Below are 16,402 nucleotides of genomic sequence, written 5' to 3'. Positions count from 1 at the left end.
CGGACAGAGGAGCCTGGTGGGCTACAGTCCATGGGGTCTCTAAGAGTTGGACACAACTAAGCAACTTACTGAGGACTAAGGACGGCCAAGGGGGAGGGGGGAGAGGAAAGGGCTAGGAGTTTGGGATTAATAGATGTAAACTATTACATGTGGGTTTCTTAGGTGGCTAAGCAGTAAAGAATCTGCCTGCTATTCAGGAGACTCAGGAGAGGTGGGTTTGATCTCTGGGTCAGGAAGATCCCTGGAGGAGGAAATGGCAACGCTTACGCTTCCCTGGTGGCTCAGAGGTTAAAGTGTCTGCCTCCAATGCAGGAGACCTGGGTTCAATCTCTGGGTCGGGAAGATCCCCTGGAGAAGAAAATGACAACCCACTCCAGTACTCTTGCCTGAAGAATCCCATGGACGGAGGAGCCTGGTAGGCTACAGTCCACGGGGTCGCAAAGAGTCGGACATGACTGAGCGACTTCACCTTCACCAGTATTCTTGCCTGGAGAATCCCATGGACAGAGGAGCCTGGTGGGCTACACTGCATGGGGTCGCAAAGCCCTGGACATGACTGAGCAACTAACACTTTCATAGTTGTTTACAATGTTGTGCCTATCTCTGTACAGAGATCGGTCCCGAAGAGTCAGACGTGACTGAGTGAGCACGAACAAACTATTACATATAGGATAGATTAAACAACAAGGTCCTACTGTATAGCACAGGAAACTATAGTCAAAATCCTGTGATAAACCATGATGGAGAGTATAAACAGCAAGGATTTCTCTGGTGGTCCAGTGGTTAAGACTCTGAGCTGCCAATGCAGGGGGCGTGGCTTCCATCCCTGGTTGGGGCACTAAGACCCCTCCCCCATGGCACAGGTTACAGCCAAAAAAAAAAAAAGAATGCCTAATATGTACGACTCAGTCACTTTGCTGTACAACAGAGATAGGCACCACATTGTAAACAACTATGAAAGTGAAAGTGTTAGTGCTTTGCGACCCCGTGGAGCGTAGCCCAGCAGGCTCCTCTGTCCATGGGATTCTCTAGGCAAGAATGCTGGAGGGGGTTGCCATGCCCTCCTCCAGGGACTCTTCCTGACCCAGGGATTGAACTCTGGTTTCCTGCACTGGAGGCAGACTCTTGACTGTCTGAGTCACCAGGGAAGCCCTAAATCAACTTTACTTTGATTAAAAACTAAAATAAAAAATAATAAAAGGAGTGTGGTGAAATTTGGAACATAGAGGCCGGGCCACTCCGTGAAACTATAGCCCATGAGGGAATCTGTGACAGTTGTCCCTCTGTATCCATGGGGGACTGGTTTCAGGACCCCCTAAAGTTACCAAAATCTGCAGATGCTCTTTGTCGCTTACAGCTGGTTCCCTGTATTCACAGGGATGAGGAACCTGTGGATATGGAGGGGCTGCCTGTACTGTAAAAGAGAGCTGAAGCGAGGGAAAGCAGGGAAGGAATACTCTGATTTACTTCTTTCCCCTTAGGCTCTCATCTCTTGCTGGTACCTCCCTTGGGTTGGACACAGTCAGCTGTGATGGAGCGTGAGTGGGGCAACCTGCTGGGGCACAGAGCAGGCAGAGAGAAAGGGCAAAAACTAATATATGGAGATAGGGAGTGACTAGCATGATATTTATGTCATATTTTTTCAGTGGGAAAAATGTTGCCCAGCCATGCAGAAACACTAAGTTATATTGTAAAAGAAAATCATAACCACATATTTATGTAATTGTGAACATTATGAAGAATGCATAGGAAACTGTAAACCTTGATGCTACTTCTGGGGAGTGAAAACAAATGGAGAGGGAAAACCTAGCTTTCTATGTTCTTATAGTATGTGAATTTATTACAAGAAGTATTTCTTTTGTGATTAGGAAAATAAAGTACGTGTTCCATGAAAAGAAAGTGCCATTATGCCTAAGATGAAGGCAAAGGTAGAGGAACCCTACTGCTGCTGCTAAGTCGATTCAGTCGTGTCTGACTCTGTGCGACCTCATAGACGGCAGCCCACCAGGCTCCCCCATGCCTGGGATTCTCCAGGCAAGAACCCCTAAATGGCTATTAAACAGTTAATTCACTTAAAGTGAAAGTGTTAGTCACTCAGTCCTGTGCAACTTTTTTCAACCCCATGGACTGTAGCCTACCAGGCTCCTCTGTCCATGGGATTCTCCAGGCAATACTGGAGTGAGTTGCCATTTTCTTCTCCAGGGAATCTTCCCAACCCAGGGATGGAACCCAGGTCTCCTGCACTGCAGGCAGAATCTTTACTGGCTGGTACTGCATAAAAGCCTTCAAAAATCTGTTATTATTATTTTTTAATATTAAAGAGTCAAATTTATATGCTGTAGTGTTGGTTAGTTGAGTTCTCTGTTGCAAAGATCAGAAAGCAAATCAAGATCATTTGAATAATAAAAGGGGAGTTAAAAAATAAGGATATAGGATGATTCATGGAACAGGATGGCAAGAAACAAAAATTTAGACTTTCTTTCTGTTTGCCTTTCAAGTCTTGTCTCTATTTTTTTTTTTTCTCAGCAAACAAACTTTCTCTGCTCTGCAAGTGTGTGTGCTAAGTCGAGTCAGACATGTCAGGCTCTGTGTGACCCCATGGACTAGGTTCCCCATGGACCCACCAGGCTCCTCTGTCCATAGGATTTCCCAGACAAGAATACTCAAGCTACCTAAGACAGTTGCAAAAAGGGCAAGAACATTATAAGTTGATAAGTTAAAAATCACTTTTGGATGGCCCCATAGCTGAAAAATACAAATATTTCTGAGAGAGCCTCAGAAGGTCTATGGTAATATGCTGATTTTAAAAATCAGCTGATAAATAATATACTATCAAAATAATAAAGTACAGATAATAAAGTATAAACAGTTGAACTATTTAAAAGTCATCAGGTATCACAAATAGTCACTGGTTTGGAAAACGGTACCAATAACTCATGTTTGTACCCAAATTCTTAGGTCTCAAAGGGACTCAATGTTCATTTTCTAATTTAATCAAGAAAACTTTGTAAGGTCTCAGAGAGGTTCAGTGATTTGCCTAACACCGCATAGGAGATGTAGACTCAGGATTCAAGCCCCATGTCATCACTGTATACATAGAGGTCTACCTTATAGAATCTGTTTTCCCTATTTTTCAAAGGTGGTTTAACTTTTTAGCATAGAAAAACCTGAATGAGGCTTGAAAAACTTCTAATCTAATTCTGAGAATATAAATGAATACTATGTTGTAAAAACAAACCCAGGAAATTAACATGTAATACAATACTACTGACTACAGATTTTGTTCAAATTTCAAAAAAAAAAAAAGGGTAGATTGTACTCACATCGATTCTCGTGATATTCTATTATAGTTTTGCAAGGTTTTACCATTAAGGGAAACTGTGAAGGATACAGTGAATTTCTCTGTGTTCTTCCTTACATGTGAATGTATATTTTTCTCAAAATAAAAATTTTAACTTAAAAAAGAAAGTAAAGGCAGAAATGCTTTTTTAATATTATAATAATATTTTATTTATTTAGTTGGCTGCACCAAGTCTTATTTGGAGCACACGTGATCTTTTGTTGCAGCATATGGGATCTAGTTCCCTGACCAGGGATCGAACCTGGGCCTCCTGCATTGGGAGCACGGAGTCTTAGCCACTGGACCACCAGGGAAGTCCCAGAAATAATTTTTAAAGTGCTAAATTTAGGGGGAAGAGTAGACTACAAAAAGTTATTTTCTCATCTAATTCAAAAGCAAATAAAGTTGAAAACCCTCTATGGTACCCATTTATTTTTTAAACAGCAAATAACTAGAACGAAAACAATCAACTTTCAGAGTATAGCAGCATACACTCTCGCTTCACTGTAATGTCTGATGTGAAATGACTGAATTCTTTTTATTAAAAATAGCCTTTAAACAAAGTTAAAAAAGAAGACCAGTATCTAACATTCTCTCACCTGTAAGACACATACTAAAAATGAAACTATTCAAATATCTGAGATTTGAGGGAGCCCTGAAGATTTCTTATGCCTACATATAGAACAAGCAGGTGTTAGGATCCAGGTTGCAATGATTGTTATGTATGCCTGAGAACTTGGGAGAAAATGACTAAGTCTGGGAAAGGAAGAGACCAAGGTAATAGTTTGCCGGTGTCCCGGGAGATAAGAGAACCTTTAGGTTACCAAAGGGATGTAGACTCAGCTGTAGTCTTTGTGGCACCAGAGGAAAAGGCATGTGCTAAAGAAGTTAACTATAATAGAGCCTGTGGGGCCACTGCTTCTATACGAATGATGTAATGTATTTTCACCCACATGATCCCAGGTGTTCTGTGCAACTGTGCACACCTGTGAAGGAGGAAGTGGAACAAACTTAAATTGGCTTCAGTTGATCATATTAGTGAGGTTACAGCAGTTGAAGAGCTCCCATTGTTAGATTTTTCCAGAAGAACAAGCAAATAAAATTTTCCAGGAAAACATGATTATGATAGATTCTTCCTTTAAAAATAAAAATGTTACTATGAAGCAATGATTTTCAAAATTATATTATCTTGAATTTAAAAAGGTAAATTGATGAGTAAAATAGAATAGAGTTTCTAGAAGTAGATGTAAACAACAGTAACAGATCAAGAAAAGAAAAAGACAAAGACAGCAATAACTCATCTGTAGAAAAGCATATTACTGGCTCACAAACACATGAAAAGATGCTCAACATCACTCATTATCAGAGAAATGCAAATCAAAACCACAATGAGGTACCATTTCATGCCAGTCAGAATGACTGCTATCCAAAAGTCTACAAGCAATAAATGCTGGAGAGAGTGTGGAGAAAAGGGAACCCTCTTACGCTGTTGGTGGGAATGCAAACTAGTACAGCCACTATGGAGAACAGTGTGGCTGCTGCTGCTGCTGCTAAGTTGCTTCAATCGTGTCCGACTCTGTGCAACCCCATAGATGGCAGCCCACCAGGCTCCACCATCCCTGGGATTCTCCAGGCAAGAACACAGGAGTGGGTCGCCATTTCCTTCTCCAATGCATGGAAGTGAAAAGTGAAAGTGAAGTTGCTCAGTCGTGTCCGGACTCTTCGTGACCCCATGAACTGCAGCCTACCAGGCTCCTCTGTCCATGGGATTTTCCAGGCAAGAGTACTGGAGTGGGTTGCTATTGCCTTCTCCAAGAACAGTGTGGAGATTCCTTAAAAAACTGGAAATAGAACTGCCTTATGACCCAGCAAGCCCACTGCTGGGCATACACACCGAGGAAACCAGAACTGAAAGAGACACATGTACCCCAATGTTCATCACAGCATTGCTTAAAACAGCCAGGACATGGAAGCAACCTAGATGTCCATCAGCAGATGAATGGTTAAGAAAGCTGTGGTACATATACGCAATGGAATATTACTCAGCCATTAAAAAGAATACATTTGAATCAGTTCTAATGAGGTGGATGAAACTGGAGCCTATTATACAGAGTGAAGTAAGCCAGAAAGAAAATCACGAATACAGTATACTAACGCATATATATGGAATTTAGAAAGATGGTAACGATAACCTTGTATTCGAGACAGCAAAAGAGACACAGATGTACTGAACAGTCTTTTGGACTCTGGGAGAGGGTGAGAGTGGAATGATATGGGAGAATCACACTGAAACATGTAAATTATCATATGTGAAACGAATCGCCAGTCCAGGTTCGATGCATGAGACAGGGTGCTTGGGGCTGGTGCAGTGGGGTGACCCAGAGGGATGGGATGGGCAGGGAGGTGGGAGAGGGGTTCAGGATGGGGAATACATGTACACCAATGGTGGGTTCAAGTCAATGTATGGCAAAACCAATACAGTATTGTAAAGTAAAATAAATAATTAAAAAAATTTTTAAAGAAAAACATATTACTATTTTCAAAGGGATTAATCTGGGAAAAATTTTTGCAACCCCATGAACTTCATTCCTTGTCAGGCTCCTCTGTCCATGGAATTCTCCAGGCAAGAATACTGGAGTGGGTTGTCATTCCCTTCTCCAGGGGATCTTCCCAACCCAGGGATCAAACCCTGGGTCTCTTGCATTGCAGGCAGATTCTTTGTCATCTGAGTCACCAGGGAAGCCCCAGCTCCCACCATGTACTATAACAAATTCCACTTTCAGCGGCTGTGAAGCTGGGGAGATCCTGGCCAGCAGACAGATGTCAGATCTCATTGTCTTCCCAGCCTTTCAACCCTCCCCTGAAACCCTCCTCAATAAAATGGTTTGATTCCCCCCAAAATAAATAAATTTCAGGTGACTTGCCTCCTGTGATCCCTTCAGCCTCATCCCTGGACACCCGCAGCATCTACTTTATGCTCAGCCATAGAAAACTGCCTAAAGCATCCTAATGCTATACCACACCTTTGTCCATTCTGTTCCCTTAGCTTGCTCTCCTCTCCCTCTTATTTTTTGTCCAAATAACCACTTCTGTTCCACTCTCAAGTTTCAGCTCAATAGCAGTGCTTCTAGAAAGTCATAACTAGTGCTTCATACGGAGAAGGCAATGGCACCCCACTCCAGTGCTCTTGCCTGGAAAATCCCATGGACGGAGAGGCTACAGTACATGGGGTCGCTGAGGGTCGGATACAACTGAGCGACTTAGCAGCAACAGCAGCAGCAGTGCTTCATACGACTCTGTGCTTCTTTGGTGCACACACCTCTGGCACTTTCCACATTGAATTGAAATTATCTCTTCTGTATTTTTCTCTCCAGTGGATTGTCTTCATTCTGGATGGCAGACATGGTATCTTACTCAGCTTTTTATTTTCAGAATCTAGCATGGTGTCTGATACACCCAGATATTTGATACATGTTTGTGGAGCTGAAATAAACAAATTAAGTAGTCTTTGAGTAGTCTCATAGCCTGCAGCTGGAATTCTTACAAAGCTTATCACATTATATCAATAAATTGGGTTTTTGGAAAGCTATACAACATGCAACAAAAACCATGAAAATGTTCATTCTCTTTTACTTGGTATTTTCCTGTTTGTGAATACTCCCCAAAGAAATGATCCCAAGGGGGAAAATTTACACAGATGTTCCCAGTAACTCTAGTTAAAATAGTGAAAAAAACCTGGAGGCAATCCAAGTGTCTAATAGGGAAATGACTAAGCAAACAATGGGATTATAACAGAGCTATTAAAAATGACAGAGGTGAGGACTATGTCAACATGGAGAAGTGTGTATCTGCAGGAACGTTAAGTAGAGAAAAGAATACAGGCCAGTGTTTAAACACGGATGGTTAAGGATGCGTGTGCATTAATGATCAGAGGCTAATCTAGAGAAATTGAAAATGGCTGGAGCTCAATACTTTCTTTCCTGTGCAATTCCATAAGTTTCTGGCATTAATAGTTTAGCTCTCATGCAACATAGATATCTATTTTATTAATTTAAAAAAGTTAAAAAAATTTCTTGGCTGTGTAGGTCTTAATTGCTGCACTCAGGATCTTCATTATGTCAAGCTGGATCTTTCAGTATCTCTCATTGCTCACACAGACTCTGTAATTGTGGCATAGCTTAGTTGCTCTGAGGCATGTGAAATCTTAACTCCTTGACCAGGGATTGAACCTGTGTCCCCTGCATTGCAAGGCAGATTTTTAACCACTGGACCATAATTCTCATCAAATTATTATGAAAATAACACTTCTTTAAGAGAACAAACTACTTTACATTCAGCAAGTAATTTGAGTCTAATTATGTGCTATAACACTTATATGCTCATGCAATTTACAAAAAAAAAAAAGGGCAAAGATCCTCACCAGTGGTGGTATTATTTTAATTTACTTTTGTTTATTTGGATGACTGTACACATTAGGACCTAGTAGAAAGGAAAGTCTGAAAAACCTTTGGCCTAAATCTCACATTCACAAATTGTCTCAATTTTATACTTTTGATATTGTCTCCAAAAAGGGTTCTATGCACAGTCACTGAGATACACCAAGAAAGGCTAAAAGAAAAAGTCATCACTGGGGACTTCTCTGGTGGTCCAGGGGTAAGACTCCATGTTTCCAATGCAGGGGGCCTGGATTAGATCCCTGGTCAGGTAATTAGGTCCTGCATGCCACAGTGAAGATTGAAGATCCCTTGTGTTGCAACTAAGACTCAGCACAGCCAAATAAATAAATATTAAATTTTAAAAAATTTATTTTTAATTGGAGGATAATTGCTTACAATATTGTGTTTGTTTCTGCTATACATCAACATGAATCAACCATAGGTATACACATGTCCCTTCCCTCTTGAACTTTCCACCCCATCCCACCCCTCTAGGTTGTCACAGAGCTCCCTAAATTTGTGTCACACTGCCAAAGTAATGTACTATTTAAAAATGTATTATTTTATAAATCAGTGATTATCTTATGAATAGAGAAATAGTGACATTAGTGAAGAGAAACTAAAAAGCCTCTTGATGAAAGTGAAAGAGGAGAGTGAAAAAGTTGGCTTAATGCTCAACATTCAGAAAACGAAGATCATGGCATTTGGTCCCATCACTTCATGGCAAATAGATGGGGAAACAGTGTCAGACTTTATTTTTTGGGGCTCCAAAATCACTGCAGATGGTGATTGCAGCCATGAAATTAAAAGACGCTTACTCCTTGGAAGGAAAGTTATGACCAACCTAGATAGCATATTGAAAAGCAGAGATATTACTTTGCCAAAAAAGGTCCGTCTAGTCAAGGCTATGGTTTTTCCGGTAGTCATGTATGGATATGAGATTTGGACTATGAAGAAGGCTGAGCACCGAAGAGCTGATGCTTTTGAACTGTGGTGTTGGAGAAGACTCCTGAGAGTCCCTTGGACTGCAAGGAGATCCAACCAGTCCATTCTAAAGGAGATCAGTCCTGGGTGTTCTTTGGAAGGAATGATGCTAAAGCTGAAACTCTAATATTCTGTCCACCTCATGCAAAGAGTTGACTTATTGGAAAAGACTCTGATGCTGGGAGGGATTGGGGGCAAGAGGAGAAGGGGACGACAGAGGATGAGATGGCTGGATGGCATCACTGACTCGATGGACTTGAGTCTGAGTGAACTGCAGGAGTTGGTGATGGACAGGGAAGCCTGGCATGCTGCGATTCATGGGGTCGCAAAGAGTCGGACTCGACTGAGCGACTGAACTGAACTGAACTGAAGATCTGTCATATGGTAATTAAAAGAAATAAACCACACATTTTTATATCTCATTTTAAAATTTATTTATTTTATTTTGATTGAAGTATAGCTGATTTACAGTGTTATGTTCATTTCTGCTGCAGCCACATGGATGAACTGTCATACTGAGTGAAGTAAGATAGAGAAATATTATAGATAGTGTTTGTATGTGGAATCTAAAAAAAAGGTACAAATGAACTTATTTATAAAAACAGGAATAGAGTCACAGATGTAGAAAACAAACTTATGGTTACCAAGAGGGGAAAGAAGAGGGGATAAATTGGGAGACTGGGACTAACATATACACACTACTATATATAAAACAGATAACTAATAAGGACCTACTCTATAGCACAGGAAAGTCTACTCAGTACTCTGTAATGCCCTATATGGAAAGAATCTAAAAAAGAGTGGATACATGTATATGCATAACTGATTTACTTTCCTGTACAGCAGAAACAAACACAACATTATAAATCAACTAGACTCCAATAAAAATTAATTTAAAAATTTCTGCTGTACAGCAAACTGATTCAGTTATACATATACTGGATTGGCCAAAAAGTTCGTTTGGGCCAGCCCTATATATACATTCTTTTTAAAAATATTCTGTTTCATTTTGGTTTCTCATAGTATACTGAATGTAATTTTCTGTGCTATACAGTAGGACCTTCTCGTTTATAAAATTTCTTCTTTAAAAAAAAATTCACTGAGACCCTTAAAAAAAATAGAAGTGACCCAGACCTTTCTAGAACTCTGGCAGGCCCAGAACATAGCTATCACTTTATTTTTAAAATGTGATAATTTTAGCTAGGGGCCCCAGACTAATGAGTTGTTAACAACTTAACTGTATAAACACCTGACTCACAAACTGCTATCTACTAGCTATACTGTTTCTGCTGCCATGTAACCAGTGGTCAGAGAATTCACAGCTTCTACAGCAGTGGTTCACAGCCCTGGTTGCACATTCAATCTGAAGGTCAGTCCCCACTTTCAATGTAACGTGTCTGGGATGATGGGTTACAGGTGCCCAGAAAACAGTTTAAAAAACAAGTTTTAGGGTGCAGTCCCCAAGATGTTGGGGGAACTGCCTCAATAATACTTTTGATCAAAATACCTTCAATTACTCCTTAAATTTCTTATTGTGCTTAAATATATGAAAGTAAATAAATACTGAGCCAAAAGTATTATGTTCATGTGCCTATCTTTAGAAATGAAGTACCAGAAAAACGAATTCTTGGATATTGACTGAGGTCAGTACTGCGCATTCTCCTGGACCTTCTCTTCATCCGACTTCTGTACTATGATTATTGATGCTCTGAAGATGGTGATCCTCTCTGTATCCCAGCAACATTCACCCATTCATGAAATAAAGATTTATTTGTGTTCATCTAAACCCCAAACATGGGCTTCTCTGGTGGCTCAGTGGTAAAGAATCTGCCTGCCAATGCAGGAGACGAGGGTTCGATCGCTGGGTCTGGAAGATCCCCTGGGAAAGGAAATGGCAACCCACTCCAGTAATCTTGCCTGAGAATCCCATGGACAGAGAAGCCTGGCATGCTACAGATACCACTCAGTGACTAAACAACAAAACCCCAAACGCAAGAAAACGTCCAGGGGAGCTGGAGGAGCAAATGAGAGTTGGAGAATCAGGGTACATTGTCTCACTCCCTGCCTACTCTACCACCGCCGAAGCCACGCCCTCCGCCATCCCGCGCCCCGCCACGTCCACCGCCTGACCGTCTGCCCAATTCACCCCGCTTTGCATTCCATTTGTATGACTACGTCTGTGGGTTCACTGGAAGACATTTTCCCACCTCTTGCCTCAGAAGCACAGACAGGCACTGAAGGTGTCTGACTGAGGGTTATGTTTATCCTGTGAGGAGCTGTAACCAGAATTTTTGGACATGGGTCAGATTCAGAACAAGCAAGTTCAAAAGGCCCATGATTGTGAGTAGCAAAAAACTGGGTTGTGTTCCTCAATACCATGTCTACTTATAAAGGTGGGGGACTTGTGTTCAAGAAAGATATGGTTGCTAAGGCTTTCCAGACGAACCAGAGAGTTGAGACAATAATTCGTATCTGGGAATCTGTGGTAGGAGTCTTCCTGGCTGAACAGCCAACACCTATCTGAATGTCCCAGAAAGCATCCACAGACGCTATCCTTGTTTTCCTCTCCTGAATGATCCAGAATATTGCCCTTCAGCCGGTGCTTCATTCCGTGGGTGTAGAATGCACTCATATAACTATTGCCTGGGCTTCAGTGGTTGCTTCCCCTGAAAACCCAGGAAACAGAATCTCCGCTGCTGTTGAAAGTGTGTAATTAGCTCCTCGTGCAGCCTGACCCCACTGATTTTTCTGACGCATTTGGCTCGAGGTGTGCCCTTTCTGAGACCTCCAAGAGCTTCTCCGCAGCTGGAGATGCTCAAAACTGCACGCAGCACTTCCTGTGGGCGTGGCTTTGCATTCTGAAGGTTGCGCGCCTACTGAATCACGTGTTTCAAGTGTTCAGATTCAAGATGCTTTTTTAAAAAAAAATACGGGAGTGGACTGCGAGTGGCTCTATCAGACATAAAAGAGTCTCTTCCCTTTTTCTTTTTAAAAAGTGGTTGTGTACTGGTGGCCTCCCGAGAAACACTATAATTGGTCAGCCTGGGGTGCGTTTTATGTCCTCTCAGATAACGTCATTAGCTATTTTCAGGAAAGGGAAGGCAGAGTATGCCCCCCGGGACAATGACAGCACTTGTTTCAAGTTGGGGAAGAGCCTGTGGTTCTTTTCCTGCGTTTGGGGGAAAGCGAACACACAATGTTCATTTCCTAAATACGGGATGTGCTGCGAGGCTGGCGGGTCATTTTCCACCATGTCATATCCTTCTGGATGAAGGCAGCAGGGGCCAGGACAGGAAATGGCAAGTTCTCAGAAAAGACAAGGCTTTCCCAGGGCCGTCATTGGCTCTCTGGAACTATAAAGCTTGCTCATCCAGAAACAGCCTCAGATTCTTCTTTCCTGGAGATAGCCAGAAGTGAATGGTAAGTGGGGAGACCAGAGGGATGCTATCTGAAAAAATAGCCACTGGACTGGTAATACTGGGATTGTATCCTTGGTCCGTAATATATTTTGAGTAATTTTGCCTCGTTTTTGCTCAGAGGTGTCCTTATCTGGCAATTTGTCAGTGGTGGGTACAATTATGGAGGCATGCTAATAAAATTAAGATCTAGGAGTCTAGAGACCAAGATTCTACACTGAGCTCTGTGAAGTATCAGCTGCAGGTAGAACTTGTCTATGTTTCAATTTCCTCACCTTCCACATGAGAATGATTTCTGTTCTGATATCTCACAGTGGTCAAATGTTGGATATCTATAGCTTTGTCACTTTTGAGAAGTTCCTAATAATGAGATGTACAATGGCTATGAAGGGAGAAATCTTTGGCAACTAGAAAGGATGTACTTTTACTCAGGATGTACAGTTTTCTCTGTTAGTCATCTTCAATTGGCTTCCGTTCAGCTCGGTACAAGGGTAGCCCTCAGTGACCTGTTCAACGAAAATTGTGGTCCCTTTTAAAATTCTGTTCAATTGCTACTCATTTTTAAAGGGAGCTTTCATCATAAAGGAACATACTGGTGCTAGTGTAATTTACTTTTAATTAAGCATGTATCAAAGAGTGAGATTTCTGAAGACCTGATGAACTCTAGTTAGAAGAAATAGCACAAGCCTAAGTAATCTTAGGCTTGATTCTAAGATAAGAGCTGGGAAAAATAACAAGCAGTAGAGTTGCTTCAGGTGAGCATCTAACTTAGAAAAATTAGTTTCTTACATTTGATAGATGCTTTTTGAGTTTTTGGTGATTCGTCTTTTTCACTCATCAGAGAGGGGAAAAAACTGTATTGCAAAACTCTTAAGATCTTAGTCTTCTTGTAAGGAAAGGGCTTTGTAAAGGGGTACAACCTACTGCTTGCCACATGTCATCTTTCAGAGATGAGGGCTCAGTATTCCATGCCTGTTCAGTCCTGGGTGGCTCTTTCTGATCCCATGGATTGTAGCCTGCCAGGCTCCTCCATCCATGGAATTCTCCAGGCAAGAATACAGGAGTGGGTAGCCATTTCCTTCTCCAGGAGATATTCCCCACCCAGGGATTGAACCTGCATCTCCTGCATTGGCAGGCTGATTCTTTACCACTTAGCTACCTGGGAAGCCCTTCAGTATTGCAGTAGACTTATAATATTAATTATAGGGCTTCCCTGGTGGCTCAGAGGTTAAAGCGTCTGCCTGCAATGCAGGAAACCCGGGTTTGATCCCTGGGTCGGGACGATCCCCTGGAGAAGGAAATGGCAACCCACTCCAGTATTCTTGCCTGGAGAATCCCATGGACTGAGGAGCCTGGTGGGCTGCAGTCCACGGGGTCACAAAGAGTTGGACACGACTGAGTGACTTTACTTACTTTACTTATAATATTAATAGCTGCTGCTGCTTCTGCTAAGTGGCTTCAGCTGTGTCAGACTCTGTGACCCCATAGATGGCAGCCCACTAGGCTCCTCTGTCCCTGGGATTCTCCAGGCAAGAATACTGGAGTGGGTTGCCGTTTTCTTCTCCAATGCATGCGTGCATGCATGCTAAGTCCCTTAAGTTGTGTCCAACTCTGTGTGACCCTATGGACAGCAACCCACCAGGCTCCTCTGTCCACAGGATTCTCTAGGCAAGAATACTGGGGTGGGTTGCCATTTCTTCTCCAAATATTAATAGCACCACTCCCTTATTTAACAAATTAAAAAAAACTCAATCCTTGGCATTCCCTGGGAGAAAAGTGGACGAGAGCATTATTCCTATTGGCTTACTCGGATTTAAGGTCCTGGGAAGTGGAGGACTTGTCCCAGATGACAGAACGGGTCTTTGAGAACCTGACACATGACTCACTGGAAAATGACCCTTTACCCCTTGGGTGGCCGTAGCTGTTGCGCTCGACTTCGGGCTAACCGCGTGTCTCATCCCCGCAGGACATGGAGAGGCTGGCGGCCCGGGAGCTGCAGGGCGCGGATGCTCTGCGACGCTTCCAGGGGCTGCTGCTGGACCGCCGCGGCCGGCTGCACGGCCAGCTACTGCGTCTGCGCGAGGTGGCCCGGCGCCTAGAGCGCCTACGCCGGCGCTCCCTGGCGGCCAACGTGGCCGGCAGCTCGCTGAGCGCGGCGGGCGCTGTGGCCGCCATCGTGGGACTCTCGCTCAGCCCCGTCACCCTGGGGGTCTCGCTGCTGGCGTCGGCCGTGGGGCTGGGGGTGGCCACCGCCGGCGGGGCCGTCACCATCACGTCCGACCTCTCCCTGATCTTCTGCAACTCTCGGGAGCTGCGGCGCGTGCAGGAGATCGCGGCCACTTGCCAGGACCAGATGCGCGAGATGCTGAGCTGCCTCGACTTCTTCTGCCGTGGGCAGGGCGGCGGAGACCGCCAGCTGCTGCAGTGCGGGAGGAACGCCTCCATCGCGCTGTACAACTCGGTATATTTCATCGTCTTCTTTGGCTCCCGCGGCTTCCTCGTCCCCCGGCGGGCCGAGGGGGCCACCAGGGTTAGCCAGGCGGTGCTAAAGGCCAAGATTCAGAAACTGGCCGAGAGCCTGGAGTCCTGCACCCGGGCTCTGGACGAGCTGAGCGAGCAGCTGGAGTTCAGAGTCCAGCTCTACACGAAGAGCAGCCGCAGCCACGACCTCAAGATCTCGGCTGACCGGCCCACGGGACAGTTTTTCTGAAAACATCTTTTCCCATCTATTGACTGAAGCCAGAAAATCATCCCCATGGGATGCTCCATACTTGTATCTCCCTCAGGAAAACACGAAGTTGGGCTAGGAGCTGAATGCAAAGAATGAGAAAAACTATTCGAGGATGGGGATTGGGAGTGTGTTCTCCCAACTCTCCTTTACCCATCACTGACATCCTCCCAGGGGCTGAGTGCTAGGGACTTTTACCTCCCTATCCTAGTGGGATATATGACCTGAAAAGTATTTTATATTTTATCATAACCGTTCCGTCTTCACACCCTTGGGCACTCCTGATTTAAAGTTGTGGCAACGTGCCTGTCCCTGCCTCGGCGGGTGATTTGAGCCGAGGCTGGAGAGCCGTGCAGACATCCTCACCCTCTGGGTCCTCTTCGAGCCCCACTAGGCTTTGAGATCCTCAAAAACACCCGTGAGAAGCGACACTAGCTCTAAAACCTCTCTGGCAGAGTTTCTGAGTATGAAGAACTCCAGAATCTAGAGCTAACCAGACTCTGAACTGTGTAGGAGGGTTCAGGACCCAAGGGAGGCACCTCCCGCTGATATGTGCCCCCTTTTCTCTCAGCGTGCCCTGCTCACAGATCCAAGCTGGGGTTGGAGTGGACCTTCCTAAGTGACTTCATAGCCAGACCTCCAAGGTGCTCTGAGAGGGGAAATCCACTAAACCGTCACCTAAGTGCCCCCCCCCTTGCGGAAGAAACTGAAGGAAGAGGAAATAGTTAACAGCTCCGAATACTGACTTCACACTGTAGAGAAGGGAGCAATGGCTTTTGAGTTAGTCCTGGGTTTATTCTGTGTGAGACTTGGCTTCCTAGTCTGTAAAATGGATGCTAAAACCCCACCTTATTGGGAAGTATTGAGTAAGATAAAGCCAAGCACAGTGTCTGAGTGGTAAAGAGTGGTCTCTGGGCTTGTAGATCGCCTGGGAACTTGTTAGAAAGGCCAGTTCTTGGACTCAGCTCTAGACTTAAGGAGTCAGCAACACAGGTGGGGCTCAGCAAGCTGTGTTTCAACAAGCCCTTGGGGGTAATTTGATGCCTGCTAAAGTTTGAACACCATTGCAATGGGTGTTAGTTTGTAATCCCCTGATGAGCGTTCTCTAAGTCTATAGCCTCTCTAGGGGCTGCTCCGTCTTCAGTGTCATTCACAGAAGGTCAAGGACAGACTGTCCCAGAAATAAAGAAGGTGCGTGGGGGCCGTTTTGTGTCAATGCTTCCCGGAGCAATTTCCCACCAGTTGAATAAGAGATGTAACAGAATCAACCCGTTAGAGGGCAGTGTTGCCTGCTCATTGTAGAAAGTGGTACAGAAAGGAATGTGAATTTAGTGAAAATTGACCTTTATTATCTTTTCTAAAAACCTCCAGGCCATGTTTTTTTAATTATTTATTTTAAGTTTATTATTTAATTACTGTTTATTATTAACATTTAATTTTATTTAACCACATTAGAAAATAATAGGAATAGCAAGTTTCCAAATGGGAGACTACCGAG

General features: G+C 43.7%; 1 protein-coding gene and 1 non-coding gene across 2 annotated transcripts; one reads left to right on the top strand and one right to left on the bottom strand.

The window, feature by feature from the left end:
• Positions 1-3,581: 3,581 nt before the first annotated feature.
• TRNAG-CCC (transfer RNA glycine (anticodon CCC)) lies at positions 3,582-3,654 on the bottom strand. The gene has a single exon. It is a non-coding gene; the product is annotated as a tRNA-Gly (tRNA).
• An 8,459-nt stretch (positions 3,655-12,113) lies between these two features.
• Positions 12,114-14,907, top strand: APOLD1 (apolipoprotein L domain containing 1). Its single transcript, XM_069581279.1, has 2 exons — positions 12,114-12,180; positions 14,143-14,907. The coding sequence occupies exons 1-2, from the start codon at positions 12,178-12,180 to the stop codon at positions 14,884-14,886; spliced, it is 747 nt and encodes a 248-aa protein (XP_069437380.1). The 5' UTR covers positions 12,114-12,177; the 3' UTR covers positions 14,887-14,907.
• Positions 14,908-16,402: the final 1,495 nt, after the last annotated feature.

This window comes from Ovis canadensis, chromosome 3 (assembly GCF_042477335.2).
Source record: "Ovis canadensis isolate MfBH-ARS-UI-01 breed Bighorn chromosome 3, ARS-UI_OviCan_v2, whole genome shotgun sequence".
NCBI lineage: Eukaryota > Metazoa > Chordata > Mammalia > Artiodactyla > Bovidae > Ovis > Ovis canadensis.
This window is presented reverse-complemented; position numbering and strand designations above follow the sequence as displayed.